This window comes from Microtus ochrogaster, chromosome 16, assembly GCF_000317375.1.
Source record: "Microtus ochrogaster isolate Prairie Vole_2 chromosome 16, MicOch1.0, whole genome shotgun sequence".
Lineage (NCBI taxonomy): Eukaryota > Metazoa > Chordata > Mammalia > Rodentia > Cricetidae > Microtus > Microtus ochrogaster.
The window spans coordinates 52,416,106-52,428,866 of NC_022018.1; the positions used below are offsets into that span (position 1 = coordinate 52,416,106).

A 12,761-nucleotide genomic window follows, 5' to 3' on the forward strand; every position below is an offset into this window, starting at 1 on the left:
CAGGCTTCTAAGGGACAATAATAAAATACAATAAAATAAAACAAAAACTGACACATTGGAATTAAACAAAACAAACACAAGGAGAAGAGCTAAAGAGAAGACACAAGAAACAGAGATCCACTTATTCACACATTCAGGAATCCCATAAAAACAATTAAACAGAAGTCATAATATATACTCAAAGGGGTGCAGACCTGTACAGACCCTGTACATGCTGCCTCAGTCTCTGAGTTCCTATGAGCTTTGATCATGCTGATTTAGAGGGCCTTGTGTTCTTGGTGTTCTCCATCCCCTCTGGATCTTACACTCTTTCTGCCTCCTTTTCCTCAGGGTTCCCTGAGCCCTGAGGGGAGGGATTTGAGGGAGATGTCCCATTTAGGGACTGCCCCTGTCTTCTAAGGGCTGGGATCACCACAACCCTACCAAGATTGAAAATTTACTGAGCCAGTTTACATCTACTTTCTGTCTTGAACACCTTGCATGTACTTGTACTCCAGGCGTGCACAAGTGTGAACAGGACAGCTAGGAAGCAAGGTAAGCTTCTTGTACTTTCTCTTCCCCACACTGTCCCAGACAGCACCCCTCTCCCCTCGTTGTCCCCACCCACAGGACAGACAGCATCAGAGTCCAGCTCCAGAGGGAGCTGGAACACCTCAGGGTCAAGAATTACAGGAGCAGCCACAAGGCAGAGAAGTCCTTGAGAGGCTGAGGAACAGGAGTGTCAGGGCCCACTGGGGCTGCAGACAACCAATCCTTAGCCACGTCTTCCCATATACCATGCCTCTTGTTGGTCACTCTAAATGCTCGAGCAACTGTGCTGGCAAACACTACCATCCCGAAAGGAATGTCTATCCTCAAAGTAATTAGTTATGTATCAGATGGATCCTGCAACATCGTGGCTTCAAGTGACAGCAGAATTACAATAAACTATTTCCAAAACTCTTTCCTTTTATAATACAAACAGAAATGAAGAGAGATGTAAGCAAAATTTACAATAAATAACTTTATATTAAAATTTTCTTTAAAAACATTTCTATAAAACAAACTATCAGAAGCTTTTGTGTACTAGGAATTCTGCACCCGCTGGCGTCTTCTACACAAGTACAAGCAAGCACCTTTACCAAAGAATGGCTGCATGAGATATACCACTATGCAAAGCTGGCAGCCCAGCCCATGAGCACAACGTGTTGGCCAGGTCATACTGGTACACAGACAAGTTCTCTTCTAGGTGGACACTTAGTGGCCTACCCTGGAAGGAGAGAAAGGACAGCTACAACAGGGCCATTGCACAGACAAACGGTCAGTCAGGGACCCAGGAGAAAAGGCACTACATTAGAGATGGCTTCCAAGGACAGCCAAGGAAGAACGGTGCCAAATGCTGGAGCAAAAGAAAAGGTGGCAGGTAGAAGTCTGAGAGGGGTGTGGGTAATAATTACCGCCCTGGGACTTGCTAGTCCTGCTGCTGTCACTGCCTGAGAAGGCTCCACAGTGTCCCTATGCTGTTGCTACCCAGAAGGCAGGATAAGGGCCTGTTGCTACTGTTTCCCCATAGTGGCCTCCAAAGCCACAGACTCCTGTGGGACCCGGAGTAGAGAGAAACAGGAAAAGCATGAGAGAAGGAATTCAAAAGGACCTCCCATTCATAAAAGTAGGCAGGAGAATCCATATCTCTTTCTACTTCTGGGAGGGAGTCTCCCAGGCCCTCTTGCTATTTCAGTATTCCACTCTATCACAGCCAGAGGCCAGCACTACAGGCCAGCCTCCCTCAGTAGTCATTTAATAGGGTACTGGCTGTGGGCTCCTAAAGACCCTGGAGGTGTGATTCCAGAAGAGAGTTCCCTCTGACCCAGAGGGATGTACTTTCCCAGTGCATATGAAAGATAACTAGAATCAAGGTGACTCCCTTTTTCCTTCTCCCCATCTCCGTCAGGATCTCACTCTCTCATTCATACTCGGAAGAATCACTACCATAATGCTGATCCCTTAAAACCTATTATTACAGGGTCTCCATACGGCAAGCTACAACGCCACGAGAAGGACCACACACTCTGCCCCCACCTAACAGATTCCCAAAATATGACTCACCTGCAAAGCCCCTGCCCCTGCCCTGTGAGGGTGGGACTGGCCCAAAGCGCCGAGGGTACACAGATGCTGGATAGAAGGGCAGAGCAGGAGGTGGTGGGAAGGGGAGTGGGTGGTTCTGCCGGGAGAAGTTGAGCCCCTCTAGAATGCTCTGGCGCATCTTTTCCACCTTGGCCGCCTGCTCAGTCTGAAAGTTATGGGGTAGGCAGGTAAAAACACCATCCTCATTTTAATACATCTGAGCAGTCACTAACAAAACAGAACTACTATGGTACAAAGTCCATACCTGCACATTCTCCTAATTATTTTTTATTTTTAATATTTATTTAATTATCTGTTTCCATGTTGGCACATGCTTATGTGTGAAGTGCCTGTGGAGTGGTGGTCTGAGCCTTCCTCCCTGGTGCTAGTGGTTGTGAGTTGTCTTATGAGGGTGCTGGGAGCTGAACTTGGGTCCTCTGCAAAAACAATACATGCTCTTAACTGCTGAACCATTTCTCCAGCCTCTCACCTACTCCTGATGCTTACTTCTTCTTAACACTTAAATCAACAGTCAGGTGCGTCTCTGGTCACTCTAAGACCTAGAGATACAAGACGTAGGACATGACAAACTGACCCTAACTGAGCACCAATGGGACAACACTGCTACTTAGTGCAGCTCATACTGAAAATGGGGCTTCCTGCTACTTAGTGCAGCTCATACTGAAAATGGGGCTTCCTGCTGGCCTAGTGTTGCATTTTTGCCCCTTTTGATGGTTGCACTGGTTGAGATAGTCCCACAGTGCTGAAGCGTTCTGTAGGGCTTGGAAAAGCATACCAGGCTCTGATGTCCCACAAGCATGTCCCATTGGCCATAGGATAATAATAATCACAATCAAAAAAACATATATTAAGTGAAATACCTATGAAGAGAAGCCACACAGTACAGCTATGCAAATGAAAATGTGAACAGTACCTCATGGGAACCTAGCCCTCACTTCCAGCTGCAGCAGTTCACACTTGCTGACTCGGTGTGCAAGAAGCTTTCTAGGACCTAACTCTCTTAAGCAATGAGAATCAAAGATCTATTAAGGATACTCAGTTAAGAAGATGGCAGGTGTACTGAATAGTTCTATGTCAACATGACACAGGCTAAAGCTATCTGAGAGGAGGAAGCCTCAAGTAAGAAAATGCCTCCATGAGACCGGGTTGCAGGCAAGCCTGTAAGGCATTTTTCTTAATTAGCAACTGATGGGGGAGAGGGCCCAGTCTATTGTGGGTGGGGCCATCCCTGCACTGGTGGTTCTGGGTTTTATAAGAAAGTAGACTAAGCAAGCCAGCGGGAGGAAGCCAGTAAGCAGCACTTCTCCACGGCCTCTGCATCAGCTCCTGCCTCCAGGTTCCTACCTACCCTGTTTGAGATCCTGTCCTGACTTCCTTCAATAACAAATGGTAACATGAAAGTGGAAGTCTGAAAAACCCTTTCATCCCAAGTTGCTTTGGTCATGGTGTTTCATTACAGCAATAGTAACCCTGGCTAAGATAGTAGATTTAGCTTATACACTGCATTCCACTATAGTCCAAGATGGCCACCCTGTCCCCAACATACCTGACCATCACAGAGGTCGATGAGTGGAGTCTTTTCCCGGCTGGCTTTGGGAAGCTTGGACTGGAAGAGCTTCCCATCAAAATACATCCAAGGACAACAGTGTTCCCAGGGGATGGGCTGCCCACATGCATCATTGGCAAACAATGCCATGTCTACTCCACTCATGAAGAGAGCTGACAGCTGAATTCCTCGGGGGTCTAGGTTTTCAATCTTTAAATTGAAAGAGTAATTTTTATGGAGGAGGAGGAGTACAGTATCACCCTTGCACTAAAACTCCCCAAAGTTAACAGAGCACAATCCTCACAAGAGTACCAGCAGACCCATTCTTACTCAAAGAAAATATTTTTTATTACTAGAATAGTAGGGAGCATGTTTTTATGAATACACTGAGTTTGCGTCTGTAGATTACCACACAGCATGGATAAAATGGTGCTAAGAGTCGACATGATAAAGGGACTGATGAGGTTCAGTCTCCTTCATGGCTCAGAGCCTACATCTGAACACCAGCCATGGTCTAATAGAGGGTGTCCAAAAGAAACATTTTAAGATCCTACATTTTTCAAGCACCTGTATTAAGAAATTACTTGGCATAATTTCATTTTTAAGTGAATTTGCACTATATGTTTGTTGCTTTATATGTTGTTTCAAAGACACTTAATTGAACTGTCAGCACATTTTAGTCCATAAACAAAAGAATGCAAAATGAGAAACAGTGCACTTGAACTGTGCTTTACTGGTATTTCCAAAAGTTGTGTCTTCCTAGGCTGAGCACTGGCACCTGCCTGGCAAGAACTCTCCTCTCATAGACAACAGGCAGGGTAAGACACCTGACAGTCCAATTGACTCTTGATCATCTGTGTGCAAAGGGCCTAGTTTGTGGATTATCTAGGACACAGGTTTAATTCTGTTCTGGTTTCATTCTTCTCACCTCAATGGTTTTTCAAGAATGGAGTCTTTAGGGGGTATGAGTCCAGGTAAGGCTGCACTGTGGCAGGGAAAATGACTTTTGGAAAATGACATTGTATGAAACATTAAAAAAAGAACATTTCAGTGCCAAATGCTAAAATGAATTTAGGATTATGTTATTTATTTCCCACTGTAACAATATATCACATCATCAACTAACATTCTTGCCCATCTTTTCTAAAGTTTGTAAGTCTATTGTAAGTTTGCAATTAAACTTGCAAGGCCTAGAGGAGTCGGGTCATAAATTTACAAATAGTGTTTCTACAGCTCTGGATCCTAGTGTGCATCACTAGTCATATACTTGTGAGAAGCATGAGGGACTAGGGTGATGGAATTAAATGCATTTTCATATTTATGTGCAATAAAGAGAAAGAGGGTCAGTCTGAAACAAATGAATGCATATGCTTTATTGAGATCCCATCTGTGAGCTTCAGAAAGAAGAAGAATCCTCACCATAGAGTGAGCTGAACTGCTGGAGAGCAGCCAAGCAAAAGTGGTGGGCTGTAAACAGGCAGAGCCAGCCCTGCACAAAGGTCAATCCCCATCCCTCCCATCCCCAAATTGGGATAGTGGCTATGAATCCCTCATCTGGATCTGGACCACTGCTTCCAGCTCATGTCCTTTGTGCCCTATATCAGAGAATAGAAAATCAGGATCACAGCTTAGGGAGAGATATAGTGGCACTTTAAAGGTTTCTACCTGTATGAAAATGTCTTCCTGAAATACCACACCGCCTGTCTGTGGACACAACTGTGGCAACTCTTGAGGTTATAGGTTACTACTGGTCATGCCCAGATACAAAGTCCCACTGATTAAAATCCTGGCCATAACACAATAAGTGAAGTTTAACAGAGTATAACAGAGATTTACAAGACAGAATCACCCTTGTTAGAATTACTTATTTCTGAGTTTGTTGGGAGGAATGGAGCAAGACCCCGTGTGCATTCATTCATCTATGAGTTTCACTGGCCACTGAGGGACTGCAGCTGTGGATTTCAAACATGATGTTAGGTCTGAGGATATAGATCAGTGGTATAGAACTTGCTTAGTTTAGATGCATGAAGTCCTGAGTTCAATCCTTAGCAATGAAGATAAAAAGTATACTTTCAAGATAATTTTCAATTTTAGTATTGACAACTACTGTTAATTTAAAAGGCAAATTTTCTTGAAATAAAAGCTACATAAGTATGTGAACAAGATTTCTATTACTGTGTATACTTGACTTCCTTCAAAATGTTTTTTTATTGTTTTAGAGATAACAGCTTAGTATATACCCCAGATGGCTTTAAACTCTTGCTTGCTTCTCCTGTCTCTGGCTCCTAAGCATGTACCAAAATGCCTGCCCAAAAGCTCCCTAAAATTCACACTGTAGTGTTTTTATATCCTTAAATGTTAATTTTTAAAAAGTTATTTATGTGTATGTACACTACGTAAATGCCCAGTGTCCACAGAGGCCAGAAGAGGGTGTTGGATTCCCAGGAACAGGAGTTATAGTTATAAGCTGCCATGTGGGTATTAGAAATTAAATCCATGTCCTCTGGAAGAGCAGCAAGTGCTCTTGACTGCTAAGGCATCTCTCCAGTCTCTTTAAATGCTAATTAGAACCCTGAACTGTACAGATATCTATACTAACTGTCTTATGCCAATGGAGATAAAATATTCAACATTATCCAAAGTTCCTCAAGTAGAGAAACAGACAGAAAAATTCTGGCTTCACAAGAAATACAGCTGCAGAATTTATTCTCTGCCCAATTCGTTCAAGAACCAATTTGAGTGAGGTGACTTTATTTGACTCTACTTATGGGGCTACAGACTCTTACTTTATGTCATATTTACCTATATGCAAAACAATTCTTACAGGTATCACAGACATGTTGCACGCCCCTAATACTGTCTTTAAAGCTCTTCATTTTCCATCTTTTATATTCTGCACTTGGCATGTGAAACTGTTAAAAGAATTATAGGGATGTCAAGAACAAGGGAGAAGAAACTAGACAAATATCACAATCGTAAAAGTTCCTTCTCCTCGTCCTTCACCCACCCACTTGAATCCCAGGCTCAGTGCTAATTTTACCTTAACAATTACACTCATGCTCAAACCTAGAAGAATGGCTCAGAAAATATAACAGGGAAGAAAATGAGGGTCATCAGTCACTGTCACAGGTACTCAGGGAACCACACAGAACATGCTCAATTATTCATGGACATGGTGGACAGAGAAAGCATGGATGAGATGAATTCTTAAAAACTCATTTTAGCTCATGGTGCAGTGTCTTTTCCCACTAACCCTCCCTTCAGAAAAGCTAGTAGCAAGAGTCCAAACTGGCAGAAGTAGGACCTGCCTTTCTATTTTCCTCCTCTGACGGCAAAGCGTGTACTAGACACTGACAGGGAGAAGAGTGACAGGTCCAGGCAATCCACAAACTGTGATAGCCCCGGCACAGCAACAGTGACAGTCAAGAGGCATCTTACAGAAAAGCACCGTCGTTGCTTTTGACATGTCAAAAACCTTAATGATTAAATGAAAAGCAATTTTAAAAATTTTCTACCACTGAATTCTGGAACCCTGAACTCTAATGGGAATTTTGGGTAGCCTGAAATAAGAATATTTCTATTAATTCTCAATGCAATAACTGAGACGATACTTAATCTTGAAAAATAAAATAAAATACAAAACAAAACAAACAAACAAACAAACAAAATACCAAGCTGCCTTCCCCTCAATCACATGCTCTTTTTCCTCACAGCTCTTTTGAAATGTGCACTAATCTGGACAATGAATAGTGTGAACTGTGCTCGTGAAACAGGACCACCAGCTTCGACACAAGAAGACCCGGGCTGCAACGAGTCAGACAGAAGGCCCCTGTTCGTGGAATGTATCTCACTGATACATCTTTACAAATGTCTCTCCTTAGATGAAGAACCAGGAGAAAACCATGAAAGCACTAAGGCCTCAAAAGAACCAAAATGAAAGTATTCAAAAGGTACATCCTGCATGTGGATCCGAAAATGAAAAGGATATGGGAGAGAAGATGGACTTTGGTTAAAGTAACTTGATGGTGAATAAGGCTTGGTGGGCATACCTGGTCCCTGGCGGTCTGATTTTCAGAACTGGGATGTCAATACTGAAGGAATAATCTACACAAGAGAAACAGGAGGAGAGGTAGAGGGTGGCACCACACTCTAGGGCAGTGATTCCACCCCCTGAAGCACAGCCTGCGGCGAGGACGGTGGTGACGGGGCACCCAGGGAACACGCGGGAGGACCTGACTGGGTCCGCCACACTGCCTGACACCGAAAACAAAAGTGTTAAAGACAGTAACAATTTCTGCCTAACAAACAGAAAAGCTTGATCCACAAAGTAAAGAACACAGTTTGAGGGGGATTCTGCTGAGGTTTGGTTTTGTATACAGCTTGCTTCAAAGTCATCAGAAGCCTCAAGGGAGTTCTAGTTAGCACCAAAATATGCAATTTAACACCATAATTTAGGGAAAACCCAGAAATTTATTGAGAACCACCTGTCAAATACGTAAAAAAAATAGTTAAAAACAAATACAGAGCTAAACTGTTTGCCATAAGATGCGTTCATAAAGAACAGCAAAAAGATCTAAAAGCGAAGGCAATTTTATCAAAAGAGATTAGCTGATTTTAAATCAAACGGTAAAAAATTAAATAACTAAAGGCAAAGAAAAACAAAACCCTAACCTTGAAAAGAAAAGGCAGAGCTGTGAGTTCAGCTAAACTGGAGGTCTTGAACTTTTTAACATTTAATACAGAAATCAGAAAGCAATTATAAACATGAATATAGCAACTAATGAGTGCAGTGAAAAGGAGGTCACTACAAACCAGGGCCAACTTAGGAGAAATAAACACTGCCAACACAAAGAACAAAGGAGTGCTAGAAGGCAAAATCAAAGGACCACGAAAAAGGGTATTGGGATGATGTCTAACACCGTTCTTCAAGTGGTTCTTTTAAAAGGGACTGTGCAACACTAGAAGGGCAAAGATTATGCTTTAGAGAAAACTAAAGTTGCAGCTAGGAACAATGGAATGAAATAAGAAAAAGAATCCTGGCTAGATGTTAGAAAATTCCTAAGATTGAGCCCACCCAGGGCTTGGAATCCCCTGGTAAAATAAAAAAGAGAAGTTTATTTCCTGATGTGAAAAACAAGACTAACATCCATTGATAAACAGGTAAAATCTGATAAATATGGAATCGACCGTTTTCTTGCTTACAAACCCTGATGGCACAGCCATACCTAGACAGGATATCCCCTCTGCCTTGAAGGCTTTGACACCTATGACATTAGTATCATTAGTTTGGTGCCCAAACAACTGTCTGATGAGGGTTAGCAAAGTTATACCAAAATCCAAAGCAAGATTTCCCAGGAAAGGGAAACAAGGCTGATTGGTACCTTGAGTTCCTGCAGCTGGTCCAGCTCATAGAGTTTGGGGGACAATGCCTGAGCCAGGAAGGCATCCAGCTCCTGACGCCGCAGAATGCGAGCTCCGGGCCACTGCACCATATACCTGGTGAGGAATAAAATGAGAGTGGAATGACTGACGCTGTCAGGCAGTGCTTGGAAAAACCGAGTTCTCAGTAAATCCGAAATGGTGAATTCAGGAAGCTGCCTTTGTACTCTCTCTCAGCCACTGTTTCCACGAGAGAACATCAGCTGAAAAGTGCCCCCATCAACATTTAGCATGCTAGAATGCTGTACTGTGTATAGCCACTAAAAATAAGGTGCTTTACCAGACCTGCCTGGTGGCACATGCTTTATTCTCACTATTTACGAGGCAGAGGCAGGTGGTTCTCCATGAGCTCAAGACCAGCCTTGTTTGCACAGAGAGTTCCAGGCCACCCAGGGCAGAGTGAGATCTGTCTCATTTGATTGAGGGCTCCTCAGCAGCAGATGAACGTGGGAATGGTGCAAGAAGTGTCCATGAGGAGGAGCATGTAACTCAATGCACTGAGGGCACCTTCACATTTGGAACATCCTGGTGTGGATGGTTGAAGAGAATCAAACTGCACTAGGATAGATCTGACAAGCAACCAACAGCTTGCATCACTACACAGAGTACAACCCCCAGTAGCTTACATGTATGGGAATGGGAATGGCTAACTGCAATAGCCATAAACCCTCAAGTCCATTAGTACTGATTCTTTATACTCAACAAACCTTACAGAGGACTAGATTAGGTTTCTAGCTACCATTTAAAAAACAAAATAAAACCCTCCTGAAGACAGACTGCTTTGTCAGCGCTGGAGAACAACTCAAAGGAGTACAGGGAGTCATGACATACAAAACAATACTAATTCTACTTTTGCCTGCTGAATAGGCTTCACCAGGCTTAAAACCAGGACCAGAGCTAGCATTCACCCATGGGGATGTACACTAAGAGAAGGCACGGGTGGATTCTAAAGAGATCAATAAGCAAAGTGGAATTTCATATGCTCACTAAGAGGCAGACAGTGGTCTACATATTTTAAAGACAGGATCTTATCTAGCAATTCTGAAGCAAGAGTAAGTATCCTGTATCAAAGATGAGGAAACCAAGAAAGAGACATACACTTTACAGTACAATTATGTAGCATAAGTAGATGGACAATCAAATATCCTTGGGAATGAATACGAAATATTTCTACTGCACTTAAAATAAACGTAAATTAAACTATCAATATTTGCACTGACAAAAATTATATCCTTTGGTTGGGAATGGTGGTGCACGCCTTTAATCCCAACACTGAGGCAGAGGCAGGTAGATCTCTGTGAGTTGAGGCTAGCCTGGTCTACATGAGGAGTTCCAGTTCAGTCAAGGCTACACGGTAAGATTCTGTCTCAAATAAATAAGCAGATTAGTGCATATTTTGCAACTAAGTGCCAGAAGTCATACACAGTGGTCCCACTGAGGTACAATCAGCTTGGTAGAAAAAACAAGTGACAGCAGCCCCAAATATTGACTGAAAAATTATTATTGTGGAGATTATGATCAATATACAATGTTCTTTTCCTTAAATAACCATGGTTTATATTCCTCCTTTTATTCATGTTATTATTTATAAATATTTATGTTCTTTTATTAGTAACTATATATTTATTTGTAGCATACATATACATACAGCAAAGACTTCCCTATACTAAGTGTCCATTTGTGAAGCTGCTGGCTCCAGTGGCATTGATCCATTCCCACTGTCCTACAGCCTAACTCCCCTTCTGGACTCCTTTCATCTCTTACATGGAAACTATGACCCATGAGCACTAACTTTTCAGGTTCTATGCTGTCTGTCTCTAGGTTCCCTTTAATTGTGGATCAGAAAAAGATCATAGCCATAATTCTAAATTTGTTTCTGTTTTTCTGGAAGGAGACTCAGAACTCAGTACAGCTGCAGGAATTCATAACTCTGCTGGTCAACGTCTGCATTTCCTGCCCTTACCCTTCTATTTAGCTACCTCTTCTCAGATAGAGACAGATGAAGAAAACATGTTCGTGAAGACAAGGATCAGAGCTCACAGATAACGGAAACAGCAACTCACTATCTCACTTATTCAATAAGTCTTATCTGCACATTTAGAATGTTTTCAGATACTATTTGCATTACCAATTCACCTAAGAAATTTTTTGAAGATTTTTTTTCTGGTTAAGTGTTCTTTTCCATGCAATTAACTGAGCAGAGAATGAAAGTAATACTTGAGCCAGGCAGTAGTGATGCAGAGCTTTAATCCCAGCACTTGGGAGGCAAAGGTAGGCAAATCTCTGTGAGGTTGAGGCCAGTCTGGTCTACAGAGTGAGTTCCAGAACAGCCAAGGCTACACAGACAAACTCTGTCTTAAAAAAACAAAAACAAACAAACAAAAAGTACTACTCTAAAGCTGGAATGGAAGCCTATGCTTTTATTCCCAGCACTCAAAAGGTAGATAGAGGCTTGAGATCTCTATGTCCATGAGTTCCAGGACTACATAGCAAATTACAGGCCAGACAGAGTTATATACTAAGATTCTGTCTCAAAAAACAAATAACAAACAAAAATATACTTGGTGCGTTTGCAGCAACAGACTTGGAAGAGCTGTTTACATCCCCCTCTGTTCTACCACAGGGCTAAGAGGCAGTCTAAACTGTTCTAGCGCCCTCAGAGGCTTGTCTGCCCTTTACTAACATGGAAATTGGGGAAAAGGTAGTTTTGACACCATCCTGAGAACATTCCTGGCACAGCCCAAAGTATCTCTAAACACAGACAGCTGGAGCCTTGAGATGGGACCTTGGCCCCTTTCTCCTTGAAAAATATTCCTATATATGTGGTTGATTGTTTGGATTTTTCAAATAAGATCTTACTTTATAGACCACCTTGGTCTTGAACTGTTCACCCTCCTCCTCTAGGCTCTCCTAGTGCTGGGACAGAGGTGGGCACCAACCCATGCAGCCTCCTTCCTGATATTTCATACTGACTTAAGCCCAAGTCATACTCATTTGCTTGAGGTCTTGTCTCTTCACTTTCAAAGAAGAGAGTCTGTATGACATGACAATAAACCTTCTGGTCTTCTCCTCACACCTCAGAACATCAACTTCTGCTCACACTCCTTCTCATCTCTGTGGCCCTGGATTCCAGAGACTGGACCAATAATAAATGCTCCCTATTCATTCTACTTACCTGTCCTTTTATGATATTCATAACATGGCAATGCCCAATGTGACCTTCCCCAAAGACAGAAACTGAGTACACTGGCAAAAGCTGTCTCTGGAGAATGGGAGAATGCCACACCCTCTGTGGTTCTCTGCCTAAGTAGATGAAGGTGTCAAGGATAAATGAAGATCTACATGGAGAGGCAGAGGCCAGAGAGATACTTGTGTTCCTCCACCTCACCATGGCCTAGGTACTGGCAAAGAATAAGTCTCTCGTTCTTCTTTGAGGGGCCAAGAGAATAAACAGACAAGACATAAGACTATCATCAGTCCAGAAAGCATGAAGTTGTCCATAAAGCAGACAAAAATGTGAATGTCACCCCTCATCCATAACCAATAAATGTGTCTGTGTGCTGTCCAGAAGCGATCACAAATTATATATCATATGTGGTCCAGTGTGCCACCTAATACAAGTGTTGGCAGTGGACAAGTCAAGTGTTATACA

At 42.5% G+C, this 12,761-nt stretch overlaps 1 protein-coding gene across 1 annotated transcript in view; it reads right to left on the minus strand.

Moving 5' to 3' along the window:
* Nucleotides 1-12,761, minus strand: part of LOC101983540 (constitutive coactivator of PPAR-gamma-like protein 1) — a gene marked incomplete at its 5' end in the record, with an annotated part of 84,686 nt that overhangs the window by 7,961 nt on the left and 63,964 nt on the right. Inside the window, 4 exon segments of the mRNA XM_026783022.1 lie at nt 1,437-1,574; nt 2,086-2,269; nt 3,671-3,880; nt 9,052-9,166. Coding sequence (XP_026638823.1) covers nt 1,437-1,574; nt 2,086-2,269; nt 3,671-3,880; nt 9,052-9,166 — 647 coding nt within the window.